Here is a 14,361-nt window from a genome sequence, read left to right as displayed (position 1 = left end):
CAGGAAGCATCCCCAGTCACATCTGATGGATGATAGATACCTTATTTCTGCTTGGTACCTAGTGTTACAGCCTGGAACCAACAGCATTCAGACTGCATCCTCTTATACAAATACAGATCTCCACTTAAGTCAACACTTACCAGCGATACCACAAAATGGTGTCCTGATGACTGCTAGTTAATCATTGTACAATGCAAAATCAGTTTCTGCTACAAACTGTTTTTTTGAGATTTTATAAAGAAAATGTGAATAAGCGTACTAAAATATACTGAACATGAACAAAAACAGTGGAAGCAGAGACAAAAATAGAAACTATTGCCCGAGGCAAGCGCTGGATGTCTAGAAAGTAGAAACACTTTGGAAGGAATAATAATTTCCCCCCCTTCATTGCTTCCCAAGGAATTCTATTCTTCACCCATCCTGAAAGTTCCTAAACTGAATCCATCCAATCTAGGGATAGAAACAATGACCAATGATTTCATAAGAATGCCAAGACTTCAACTGCAACCTTGTAGCGCATTGAGAAGACAGGACAGCAAACTGCATGCAAACCAGAACTACTGCTTTATCTTCAGAATTACAGTAACAACAACAACTAACTGCAAAGAAAATTACTCTTTCCTGGGATCTGCTATCCAGTCTTCTGAACTAGAAAGTTTTAACCTAGCAACAGGAACATTCAGAGACAGAAAGAGTATCAGAAATGCAGCTTTCCACATAGTCTGGAAAAAAAAACAACCCACCAAAATATTACCTTCTGGCATTCTTTGGAAAAAGGTGAAGTCAACTTTTCTTACAGGAGATAAAAAATACATGATTTACTAGAATGCAGACACCAAAGAGCAGAGAATAATGCATTTAAAATCTTTAGAAAATTGAAGCATAAGGTCTTTGCCTGTTCAAAAAAACCCACAAAAACCCAAACCCCACCTGACACCCAAAAAGCTACAAATTTGTCTTTCATTATCATTGTACTGTAGTAAGTACTCTGTACTACTGTGTATTCTACCAATTGCACCCTGAGGAGCACTTATTACAGTTCTTAGCTCTTTTGTCAAGTTGCCAGAGACCAAATGGCTGATCTGAGAAGGAAAACCAAACACATCCCAATGCAAGACTACAGCTTCCTTTAAAGTTCTTAAAATATTTTGCTATGTAGAAGTACTGTGCAGTTTCACCGCATTAGTCGCAAGTTGTGTCTCATTCAGAAATTGGTGACAAGTTATGCCCAAATATGAGACTTGGAACTGAAAAAAACCGAAAACCTCAAACACTACTGTCTCTACTGGATGTCAAAATATTCAAAAAAACCCAAGCAGAATAAACAGCAAAGTTTCTGATCAAGATTGAAACACTTAGGGAAATAAATAAACTATAAATTATCATGTCGATTTACAGTGCACAAAGTTACTGTTCACACAGGTTCTGCATAGATAGTCTTAGCTTACACTGACAGTAGAGCCATCTACTTCACATTAGGTGAGACCAAATGAGGCAGCTGTACTTTATGAGTAATAAATGAACACCTGTGGCCTCTCACATGTGGATGGCTCTTGAAAAACCAGGTTAATGCTATAGTTCTCACCTGATCTTCTTCTTCATCCTCTTCATCTTCTGCCAAACGCTGCCTGCCCACTTCATACAGTCTGCAAACTGTATCCATGTTCATGGCATCCATGCTCCCTTGATTCTGAAGAGGAGATGCCCACACAGCAGTTAGCCCCAGGGATTAAGCTCAGCATTCATATTCAGTGCTATAACTGATCTCAATTACAGAAACATTACCAAAATCATTCCCTTTCATTTACTAGCAGCAATACAATTAGCACTAAAACCACATCTTTTTGGTTTGAAGGACCAGCCCAGGAGTGATTTAAATATCTACTTTCTGCTTCTGTCATCCACAAGTTACACTCTTACTAGTAGACTTAACAAAACCTTTACTGGCTCCTTACCATGCTTTGGCTTAGTTCTCACCTAACCACACACCACTTCCTTTCAAATTTGCCTCCCTATCATATCATTGAACCATATGCCTTGAGAGAATGCTAAAAGCTGTCATATAGCAAGAGTTCCAGAAGACAGCAGTCAGACACCCCAGCAACCACTGCTGCCACATGCCCCAAAGTAACATTTCCAGTTATTCCTATAAAAGCAAATTTTCATATCTTGGCCTCAAAACCTTGACAAGTCCAACTTGAGTAGTTAAACATGAAGCTTGCCCCATTACAAATTCTTGATTTGCTTTTTTTTGGTCTGTAAAGATCAGTGGTTCACAGAGTATTAAGTCAACAGGATTTTAAATTAGTCACTACACAGTCAGGTTCAAGAAACTGGGTACTGACAACGTATTATTGGACAAAAAACTGGAGCCATTAGTTTAATTTGAATTCCCTCCCCTAACAAACCAGAAGTTTCGCTCAGTAATTTTTGCTTCAAATCCTTAGCTTCTGGGATTTTGCTAGGAAGACAAGTGAAAAAGGAACAATAAGAGTGAGTCACAGAAAAGCTCCATGGGAAGCCCCAGCAAGATGGCATTTCCCAGTTATTCGATACAGTGCAAATTTTAATAGGAAGTTATTGCTATAAACAGGAAAACAATGGATTTCTCTCTATGCTTATGAGAAGGAAAACCTCTGCACACTTTAAAGTGGGAAGTGTTTGAAGTAGAGAGGCAAATGTGTTTGGAAGTTTAAGGAATCAGAGGCAGAAAAGCAAGACTGCTGTGGGTGGACAACAAAAACTAACAGCATCTTTACCACCATCAAACCACCACCACCGCTTAGGACATGAATTTAACAGCAGGAACTCCAGAATCATCAGTTCTGAAGGTTTTAAAAAGAAATGAAAGTATTGCACTCAAGCCACAGCTAGAGAGACCAGAGTTTATTCTTAGCTCCTTTACCTCAATGACAGCCAGATAGCAGTCCTTGCTGTCTGTGCACAAGTCAAAGATATTCCGCTTTACATCTATGGTAGCTGGAAAACATCACAAAACAAACTCAGTGGTTAACTGCACATTACTTAATGCTCGCTGAAAGAAAATATCTAACAATATACGTCTAAAAGCAGATAATAAAAGGTTGGGACAAGAAACAACAGCTGAAATAAAAGTGAAATGAACATTTGCAACTAATTCAATCTGTAATAAAGAATAGAAATGTTGGAGACTGTCATAAAAAATAGCCAGATAAGTTCTTAACCTGCTCTGCACAGTGCTTCCTCCCTTGATAATATATTTACTGGCTTCTCTAAGTACAGTAAACAACAGATAATCTTCCAGGATAGGTGGCAACCAAGGGACTGAGTTGTGAGCCATGTCTCTCTTCAATAGTAAAAGCCACATTTTGTTTACGTCTATAGCAGCAATTAGCTTAGCTCCAGGAGCTTTGCAAGCTGAAGGCCAAACTGACAGCATTTTGAACTACCAGCATAGGGAAATGCTGTTGCGGGGGAAGGCCCTTTCTGAAATGAGACCAATGACATCTTGGCCAAATGACCTACTAACTCAGATTGTGCCCTACTTGGAAAAGGGAAAGGAAAATAAAGCCAGAAGTGCTGAACGGTAGCTAGCAAGGCAATCACTCACTGAACAGGATATACTTGAACCTATTTCAGTGTTAAACCCAACTCTCTTGCTTCAATCAGGCTGTAGCAGAATTTGTTTTGTCACACATACAAAGGAGAGGAGGAAACGAACGTTACTAAGCAGAACTTTCAAGTAAACTTTCAAACCTCCAGACCAAGCTATTTGCTCCTCTCGTACTCTTACCTATAGGTTTATAATCAGTTGCATTAAATGTCCTGAAAGAAGAGCCAAAGGGACTTCTCATTCTCTCCTCCAGAAGGTCATCTTCATCATCTGCCTGCAACATAGCTGATACAAGGAAAGATTATTCTACAAATCCACCTTCCATTTGTCACTATCATTAATCAACTTAAGATCAAATCAGACTCTGACATGAATTTTCTTTTTATTTAATACCTTGGCAAGACCCATTTAATATCTACTCTTCCAGAGCTACCTTTATTAATACTGCAGATCGCTGAAACTTAATACAGAGGACAAAATTATTTTCTCAGGCACCATCAGATCTGCCGTTATACACATTTTCTTTTTCAATAGGTTGATTTTTAATCTCACAAATGAGTTGCAATATTGCTGATGTTTGAGAAAACTGTCTTTGTCAGCAATACACGTAGCATAAACATCCTGAAAAAAATTCCAGTTCACACATGTCAGTAAGGCCTGGAATGAAAACAGACTCTCTGAAGGTTCCAGTTTCACTGAACAAGCATCTACTTATCTCAAACCAGAGGTGACCAAGGAGAGTAATACAAGACCGAGAAGTCCTACCTCCATACATAACTGTGCCAGTGTAGTTGAAGACCACACGACACTGATCCAGTGCAGGTACTGTGTGTAGCAAATGGAAAGTTCGGAGGTCCCACTGAAAAAATACAGGCTAAGGAGCAACAAACAATTCAAAGTTTCCATTTCCTTTTCAACAGTGGCAAACAACTGATTAATTGCATTCAAGAAACCTCATTGCCACCCTCTTGCAAATGTGACAGAACCAGAGTCAGATTCTAGCACCACGATCCCTTCCATGTGTTCAAAATTAAAAAGCTCTTACTCAAAATGTCATTCCCAGTCATGAGATGTTACTGCAGTAGCTTCAAGGTTGATCTTGGTAAGGGATGGGAAGACAGCAGAGGTACCCACAGAGTATATTAGAAAAGAAAATCTCTTGCTCTCTCTGTGTGTTAAGTATTTCCTCTAGGCCATATCAGAGGCAGAATCTAGATTTAAATGAGCTAGCTGTCTGACACTCGCTACTGACTTGATTCACAGATGAAGTTACCATACATATCCTGTAACACAGCAGACCATTAATACAACTTCTGCAAACAGCTGCTTGTTTTATCAGTACAAATTCTCTAGGTCCCAGCACATCAGTTACCACAGTGGCCAAAGGATACAATTTCTGTGTTGACTATGACCTCTAGCCCATTGGGATGGAAAACACCACTGATTGTCATGTTGAATTTGTCAAACTTATGGATGGCTTGTGCCGATCTGACATCCCAGAGGACACCATCATTTAGGACAAGGTCATCAGTGGGGTTAAAGGTGGCACAGTTCTTCTTGTAGTTGTTGGCAAGATCTGGGTTAAACAGAGTCAATAGCTTGTTGCCAGTCTGAATATCATAGATCTTTTAGATTAAAAAGAAAAAAGAAAGATTAGTCACAATTTGTAATGTACCTGTGCCTAAGATCACCCCACGTTCCCCCTTCTAGATTGTTTCCAGAATCACATTTCCCATTTTGCTTGTTCATTTCAAGTGAGAGCATTCCAAAGATGACCCTTCCTGTCAGTCCTTTAATAGCTTTTACAGCTGGAACCAAGTCTCAAAACACATTTTGGCCAGTACTTAGCTTACTGCAGCTTCACTGACATATTTCAATAGGATCAGGATTAGTTCCAAAGAAACTAACCCCATTATGAAAAGTCAGCTGGGAAGCTGCAGTCACAAGGTACCACTTAGCCAGAAACTGTTTCAGAAATGGAACTGCTTTCAGAGCAGATGGTATTTACAAACGTAAAAACTCCACAGCACACAGTGAGGGGAAAAAAGCCAGAAACTATGGAAAAGGGGTTAAAACTCCTGGCATTGACATGGAAGGGAAACTTTCTGAGCTTTGACCCAACAAACTGTTGGAATATAGAAAGGGCTTTAATAAGTACGAAGGGTTTATGACCATCTTCTCAGATAAATTTGATCTGTAACATCCTATAGACCCTCTTCTTCAAACTTAGAGAGGAAAAAATTCTCTAGTATTGGAAAACACATCTGTTTACCAGATAAATACAATATACAAACTGATCTGACTTCCAGATAAACCCAAGTTAAAAACTGTGCAGGAATGGATAGTTTGCTTAAACAAATCAAGAGCAGTAGGTAAAATCATAAATAATTTGAATAAGTTATGTTTCATGACAATTTTTAATGCAAATACTCTTTCAAAAGAAACAGTGCCTATAATGAATGCAGATCACACTGAAAAGAAGCAGAAGCACTCTGAAGCCTGCACCTGTCAAATTTGCAGGTATTCATACAAAACACTGCAACAGCATTCTCTGAAAATATATTGGTAAGATTAAATTACCCAAAAGCAAACCACAAATTTGGGGTGGCAAAAGGAGGACACTTCTAATAGGTCATTTCCCAGAGCTGTTGACTGAACTATTGTTTACAGTGGAACTTTTATTACTACTATTACTGAAAAATAAGGCAAAGGAGGCAACTTCAGGGGAAAAAACAAACAAAAAAACCCCAAAACCCAAAAAGAGTCCTGCACAATCTCTCTCAAGTGAACAAAACAAAGCAGATTCTACAATTGCCCAGAATACTAACCACAGAGGCAACACATTGCACACTGCTTGCGCTACAGGTGGTTTGGAACGGTCAAGTTTATACCGTTAGACACAGGGAGAAGTTATTTGCCACTTTCAAAGCCTTCCTCTAAAGCCTCTTAGCTCAGTTACACAGAGCATCATAGCACCCAGATCTGTAATAAACACCCTGTGAAGAATTATATTCTTGTCACAGCTTCTCAACCATGACCTTTACTGGTACTTACATGGGCAATGTCTCCTTTTGTGCCAATGACCCTATCCTGAGAGTGCTTGCTGAACTCCACATAGTGGTCATCAGGGAAGGAATGCCTGTAGATAGAGTCAGTGAAGAAGTCAAGGAACTGCAGATGCAAACCACCTGTATGAACCAAACACCACCCCAACACCTCCAGCAGAGGTTTGAACAATGCAGAAAACTAAAAAAATGTAGAAAAGACTTTCCTTTGCCATTGACCATGGCATACTACAATCCTAAAATACTCCACTGGCACTTGCAGGAAAATATTGTTACAGACACAGCCTTTACAGCAGACCATTGGAAAAAAAACAAGCAACAAATTCACAGACTTGTCATCAAATTACTACTGCAACAGGATCTGCCATAAACATAACGCTATTTAGAGGAGTGAGCAATGAATGGCATTGTGAACGTTCAAACACACATGCAGGCCTGAGGCATGTTAAACTTTTTACCTGAAGAATGTCCTCTAGCTGACCTAAAACAGGTCACACCGAAACTGCTGCTTACAACTAAGGTAGACAACAGTCAAACCTTTTAAAAATGAAGAGCCTTTTTTACGGGAAGGAACAATTGTAAATACTGAAATCAATTTTAAATAGCTTTATCCAGATCTGAAATAGCTTGTATCCAGGTCTGAAAATTCCACCATCCAAATCACCATGCTAGCAAAGTTCCGTAAATGGCTACAGAAAGATTGTCAAGATAATTTAAAAACATGAGAATAAAAATACAAACATATTTCTTTGCCTTCAGGGACAACAGTGATTTTACTGATCTATCTTGCATTAAATAGGACTTTAGGTAGTTAGAATTAAGCAAAGCTGTCTGTACCAAATAAAATAGGGAAGATACTAAATATAAGAAGGGAGCACATTTTATTTTTCACAGGAGACATGGTGAGAGCTTTGCTGTACAGTTCTTTCATACAGTTTGTTCTTAACATTTCTGCCTATATTGAATGGTTCTTTTAACTGCAACATAGCCCACAGCTGGGTCAGAGTATACCTACTTCATATCAAAGACAGACTTCATTCCCCACAATGCAGACAGAGGTTGGCTCCACGTAGCAGATGTCAGCAATAAAGATCCATCCTGTATTTCCAGATGGGAGTGGAGGGGGAGGAAGGGAAAAGAATACCAGGGAAAACAGAGGTTATCATTTTACCTGTACACTTTAACTTACAAGATGAATTTAGGAACTATAGCAGATTTTGTGCTTACAAAACTACTCCTATGGGGATAAAGTCTAGGTATCTAATACTATGTCATAAATAGCCCTTGGCAGACAAAGAAAAACATTACAGATCACAATGGGAACAATCTATGATGTTAATAGCAGATAAAATCAGGATAATCCATGCCTGAACTTTGCTGTCCTGGGAGTGGAGTTCATTCTGCTGATAAATCAGTTACCTTTTATTTCTTCCTAGAATCATACCCCAAAAGATTTCTTTCTCCAACAAAGGGAGGTTATATAAACTCTGATATCTTATCTCACATTTACCTTAAATACATAGTCAGTTTAAGCATTTTTCCATTTCCAGACATACATATTCATTACTTATGAAGGCACACAGCCACTCTGCATCTTCTCTATTATCTTGGGAAGAAAAAAATAATTGTAGAACTCACAGAGAGGGTGTATGTAACTACTACAAGTACTTTAATGAGGGGCATTGCAGGCTAGCCAGTAGGCGCATTTTAGATTTACATATCCAGACAGGCCCAAAACATACCAGGGCTTAGGCTGTGAGAACTTCTAAAACTGAGGACAGTCTTTAATTACTTACCCTGGATGGCTCAAGGTGCGTGATGGCAGAGTTATGGCAGTTGTAACTGGCCTCTTCCTGTCCACTGAATACATTATAGAGTTTCAACTGCCCCGTGCAAGTACCCAGCATTAAGAATCGCTCTCTTGCAGAAAACGCGCAACAGGTAAAGCCACTCTCATCCTCATTTGCTTCCCTGAACACAGAAATCGGACGGAACCTAGAGAAGGTGTAAATACAAGGGTCCCCCAAAAGAGAGAAGAAAAGCAAAACTGAAATGCTGCGTGAGGATATTAAATCCAGTCCTTAAAAATCACATAGGTAAAAGTTACAGCTTTCTTCTAGGACAAGCTAAGTGTCAATTATAAGACTAGTGCTCAAGCAAGTACGTTACAACAGTGTTTGCAACATCTCAGGGCTTGTTTTGCATTATTAAGTATTTATGTTAAAGCACATCAAGTTGAAGCACTTGGAGTCCGTCTTCAAAGTTGGATTGATGGAAAACGTGAATTGCCGTCATCTGGGTGAGTACAGACAGCTACGAAAATTTTCTAACAGTTCTGAAACACTCAACACAACAAGGCATGGCACATCAGCCAAATAACCTCCTGTCATTATAATTTCCCACGGTGATATTGGTTTCACTGCAAAGATGTTTATTTTTATAAACTTTACGTCATCTTCCAATTTAACCTCAGCAAAGAACGGCCACATAAAAAGGCTAGCAACTTGCAGGGCTGCAGATTCAGCTGCAAGAGCAAAAAAATGGATTCTGCTGTCCTGCACTTGTCAGTCAACCAACCTCAAGGCTATGCTACATTCTCAAGTAAAACTGGCATTCCATACTTACCTTCCAAAGGAGAACAAAGAGCTATGAGCTTCATTAGTCAGTGTTGCTAATGAATTAACATGAAAATAAAGTGTGCTTTAAGTACCAACGGTCAGTACTAAGGACAAGAGAAACAGAACAACTTCTAAAATGCCTTTCAAAGCTCTCCCACTTGTCACCGTTGAATTAAAACACTTGTCTGTCCAAGGTTACTCCACTGTGGGACTGCACAGCCTGAATCCAGGTAAGGCTTTTTGGCACAGGGTACATCCTGAGAGGGATCAAGAAACATTTTTCTTCCTTACCTGCTAAATATAAGGTGTCTATCAAAGCAGCCACCATCCACCCCTCCGTACTTCGGAAAGGCTGCCCTGCGGGTCAGCCGTGAGGTAAAGTTAGTTGGCGCTTGGCGCCTCTGTTTTGGCTCAGGACACTGATGGGGAGTAAAGAGAGAGAATGGGGGACAGGTGGCAACAGGGTTCTTGCAGCGGGCGTGCTGCTCCCTAAGGTACTCTGTGATTATACTGTCCAGCGTGGGTGGGGAAGGAAGGTGTCTGTCCAGCTGCTTTTTGATAGCTGGGCTCTGGCTGTAGGCGCCATGGTCCGATTTTTGTCGCAACACTCTGATTTTTCTGCCGTTGCAGGGAGATGGCCTCTCCCTGACAAAGCTAATCCTGCCAATCAGAGGAGAGTTGCTGGCATAAGAAGGGCCTGGAAGGGCAAGTGGAGCTTGGGATGCAGACGGCCTTGCCTGAGCATGGACAGAGGTGGCAGTGGAACCTACAGAAGTGTGGCTACTCAAACGGGCTGAGATGCCGTTAGCTATGCGAGGAGTGCGAGGCAGAGTCACAGGAGAGGCAGCAGCCGCAACAGGGGTGAAGGCAGATGAATGAGATGCTGCAGTCATGGGTAGGTCAGCCTCTTTAGTAAGGACAGATGCAGTTTCTCCTAGGCCCTTAGAGATGAGATGGTTACGAATCAGGAGTAGCAGCTCCTTCTCAGGAAATGTGATCCTTGACTGGGCCACCACATCCGCTTTCTGTAACCGAGCCAGAGAGACATCTGTGCCAATCAGCAATGGCTTCCCCGAGACACGCTCTATCAGCTCAGCAGCGTATTTGCAGAACTTCACATGCTCGCTGCGCTTGTCCTGAAGCACCGGCTCTTTCATCAGCTGCTGAATTTGACAGCTACTGAAGAGGGGGAGCTTGCTGATAATCTGCCGGACAGTACTGCTGCGTGAGAGCCCCACCAAGGCTTTGCAGGCTAATGCTCGGATCTGATCTGCGTCCGTGATCGGCATCTTTATCGACAGCAAAGACAGCAGCACTTTGATGCCATTGTTGGACTGTACCACATTCCACATCTTAGCTAATGTGTGCTCACTGCTCTTGGCCTGAGGAAGCTTTCGCCGAGGAGTTCCAGAGATGAATTTGCCAATACTGGAGATCCGATTATCTGGGCCACATACACAATTGATGATGATCTGAAGGGCTGATTTCTGAATCTCAGCATCATGGATGAAAAATTCACCCTCAGCAACTCCAAGGATGATACTAATACCTAGTGAGGGAAAGAAATTGTTTCTTTAGTACTCTGAAAAATGTGTCTTACACAGTTCATTGGACAAGCAAGGGAGTCTTCAACAAACTTCAGGAAAATAGATAATTCTCTCCATTCTGGGAATTTCTGAAGTTCTGCTAACTAGTGTAAGACATATTCTTCTACCTCCCTGGCAAAACATTTTCCTACACTGATGCTCCTCCACTTCATCATCAGTAAGTAGGGAGTTAAAAAAAATCTTTCAGAGAAGGTGATCAGGCATGGCCCAGGAATGCAAAATCTGAGATAGCCAGCACAAAGATGCACAGGCATGCCTCTGATTTTTACTGCAGAATGCAACTCTCTTGTATAAATACTAACAAAGTGGAAACAGAGAGGAAGGAAAGGGGCCGTATTATGAAGGGAGAAAAATAAATCATATCACAGCTTCCAAAAGGAGTCAGGCAAAAATGAAACTTTGGATTTGGTTTTCCCCCCCTAGACAGAGTTCCTGTTAGTTTCATGTCCACTTCAGAAGATCAAAACCCTCACTCAAGAAAGAATTGGTGTTTTGTCTAGAGAAAGGTTTTGTGCAAAAGAAATTGTCTTTCGCCTATAACGAGTACTGTGCCCACCTTTTATTTTTCTTTTCTAAAAAAAAAGTCAGGCCCCATTTAATATATAAGCCTTAGATCTGATCCAGGTACATCTTGTTCATTTGCATACTGAATCTGCAGGTAGCCAGTTAGAGCATAGCTCAAATAAATAGCAATAATTGTTCCTCTCCCATATTCTTAAATATATCCCCAGGAGACCTACATTTCTGAGAAGCTGAGGGAACCTAATAGTCCCATTACAAAAGTAGATTTGCCTCCATCTGTATTTAATGAGCTCTTGAAAACAAGTGCACGTCAAAGACCATGCCTTCAAATTTGTAATCCAACCACAGTGCTAATCATGACACAATTTTAACCACAGTCTACGCTTCCATTTATTTACATCCCTGACAATAACTCTAAATAGATGAATTATTTTAACCCTTGTCTCACTGTAAATGAGAAACATGTAGCTGAAAAAACATGTAGCAGACAACAATTGATAAGTGTTTAAGTCATCAGGACCATATTCAGCTTACCCACAGTGGAAACAGTAGATCCAGCTTCATCTAACACATCCACAGGTTCTGCCAGCTGCAACTGGATTTTAGGAACCACAGTCAGGATGGCTAGTACGTCCAAAGCATACCGTACTGTGTCATTCCTGGAAGACAACAGAAGAACATCTTAGAGGTATAGATACAGAGTTGTTTCAATAACATAAAATAGTATTCAATCTACTCTACTCAACAAATAGGAGTTAATCAGTCACATCTGATGTATTTCATGGTGCCTTTTGATTTTAGAATGTTCCACTCAAAGGTCTCCACAGAAGCCAGTGTTCACATGCACACCATTGCCTGCAGTCTGTCAACATGTATCCCAGCCTGCCCACAGACTCCCAAAAGCACTGTAATTTTGTATTTATAAAAATAAGACTGTTAAGACTTATTCACAAAAGCATTCTAAATTAAGCTTCTCAATCTAATCTAACCCTACATCTTAGTTGGGAAACACTGGCTGTCGAAAATACTCTGTCACCCATCAACTAGAAAGGAAGTTTCTCTGAAGTGAAGGGAAAGTGTTTAGCAGTAAAACAGACAATTGTGATAGGGGAAAAAGGCATCAACTCAGGCACCAGTTTAAGAGAGGCACAGGTGTGTGGCAGAAGAAAAGGGCTATTAAGCAGGAGGTGGAAGAGCACAACAATGCAAGAGAAGAGGGGAAGGTCTGTAAGCCTGTATGGAAAGGTAGGAGTTAACCCAGCTAGCAATTAGGAAACAGCTGCAGAGAGTAAGAAACAGGAGAACAGAACTACCCAGGAGAGTGCAACCTGAGAAAGAGAGAGGGAGGCAGGGGATTGCAGAAACAAAACAGATTTCAAAGTTCTTTCAAGTTAAGTTAGGCAAGGAGCTCCTGCAGGCAGCAGAAATAAGGAGGAGGGAAACCTGGTGACACGAATACAGCTGATGACAACTAGTTACAGCACAGAGTGACTCACCAGTAAACATATCTCTAGAGAGGACTACAGCTTCACTCTGGGGAGCAGACGGTCATTAGTATAAGCAGAGGCTGGAACTTTGCACCCATGCTTCTTTTGAACTGGGGACAGGATCCTAATGGTATCCTATAAGAGCCTGGTGGCAGTTCCCCTTCTTTTGTAACAGTAAGGATGCTGCAGATTTTTTTGGGTGGGTAGGTGGAGGGAAGAGGTACCACAGAAAGATAACAGAGTATCATGGTGCCCCCACAGCTTGTCTGTGGCCAAGACAAGGGAGACACCTAAAAGTGGCATCACAAAGTGAGCCCCTCTACCAACATGTTGAGTTTAACAGCTGGTGGTGTATTGTCTAGGGACATGAACCTGAGCAATCTTCAGTCTTTTTCCTCGCTCAAATGCTGGCTTGTTGCATATTCACACAACTCCTCTGCACAGTTATATCTGCTCAGTAAGCTTCAAATACCAACAAATCAACAACATGATACACAGTGTCCTCTCTTGAGTCAGCTAAATTTACTACATCCAAACAGATATTCCACCTCTTTCCAGGATTAAGATATGTCTTGATTTCACCCTCTACTTTGAAGGTTTTCCAGCCTTTCTCTAACAAAAAGGTAAACACATTTTGAGACAGACAGAAAGTGGCACAGAATTGTAATTAAGCTCTACTATGATGCTGATTTCTCTGAAATCAAAGGCCTGAGGCATTTTGGCTCTTCAGAAATCTGATGACATCCCTCTCTCTACCTCAAGATTTTAGTCCTGCTTTCATAAGCACTGTGTAGCCACAGCACAAGCCCTAACAGCACTAACCAGTATGTGCCTGTTTTACATGCTATCAGAGGGATAGAAAAATCTAGAAGTGTAATGTGCTGCCCAAGAGTCGCAACTTACTGCACTAAAATACAGTACTACAGCAAACAGCTCACCTTGCATAGTATGTCTTCCAGTTGCATGCTATTGAAATGAGCTGAAGCATGAGCTGGACACAAGACAATTTGAGAAAAACCTCTGCTGGCTCCCAGTACAGCTGTGCTGGGCCATACTCAATCAGGAACTCCATCATCTCTACAATCTGCTCATGAGTGTATGAACAGGCCTGCAGGGAAGTGAGTTGGAAGCATTAAAAAGATATCACAAGGGTTACAAACTTGCACATCAAGTCCCCCACTGTTGGGATTTAACTGAAAACTGCATCCACAAAGATTAGACTACCACTGTTCCTAGCAGATTAAGTATTTGCTTTCTGTTTCATTCCCCAACTGTAAAAGAATACAGCAATTGTCACTGTAATATACAATAATAAGCTTAAGAATAATATCCTTTAAGTTCCTCTGCAGTCCTAGAAGGCTTAGGACAATTTAAGAAGAAAAAAGTTACATTAAATTAAAATTCTACTCTGCTTTTAAGCTACTAATCTAGTAGTTACTAGACCATCATTCAAAATAAATTTATGCTGAA

General features: G+C 40.7%; 1 protein-coding gene across 1 annotated transcript in view; it reads right to left on the bottom strand.

The window, feature by feature from the left end:
• The window catches only part of DCAF1 (DDB1 and CUL4 associated factor 1), a 50,357-nt gene that overhangs the window by 18,182 nt on the left and 17,814 nt on the right, over positions 1–14,361 (bottom strand). The window contains exons 11-21 of the mRNA XM_059823078.1: positions 13,830–13,999; positions 11,939–12,063; positions 9,567–10,824; positions 8,454–8,652; positions 7,673–7,755; positions 6,647–6,731; positions 4,984–5,217; positions 4,358–4,451; positions 3,773–3,877; positions 2,906–2,979; positions 1,586–1,690 (exon numbers count right to left, since the gene is read on the bottom strand). Of these exons, the coding sequence (XP_059679061.1) occupies positions 1,586–1,690; positions 2,906–2,979; positions 3,773–3,877; positions 4,358–4,451; positions 4,984–5,217; positions 6,647–6,731; positions 7,673–7,755; positions 8,454–8,652; positions 9,567–10,824; positions 11,939–12,063; positions 13,830–13,999 (2,532 nt within the window). The remainder of the gene's footprint in view (positions 1–1,585; positions 1,691–2,905; positions 2,980–3,772; positions 3,878–4,357; positions 4,452–4,983; positions 5,218–6,646; positions 6,732–7,672; positions 7,756–8,453; positions 8,653–9,566; positions 10,825–11,938; positions 12,064–13,829; positions 14,000–14,361) is intronic.

This window comes from Gavia stellata, chromosome 12 (genome assembly GCF_030936135.1).
Source record: "Gavia stellata isolate bGavSte3 chromosome 12, bGavSte3.hap2, whole genome shotgun sequence".
Lineage (NCBI taxonomy): Eukaryota > Metazoa > Chordata > Aves > Gaviiformes > Gaviidae > Gavia > Gavia stellata.
The sequence above is the reverse complement of the archived record's forward strand: the minus strand, read 5'-3'. Positions and strand labels throughout refer to the sequence as shown.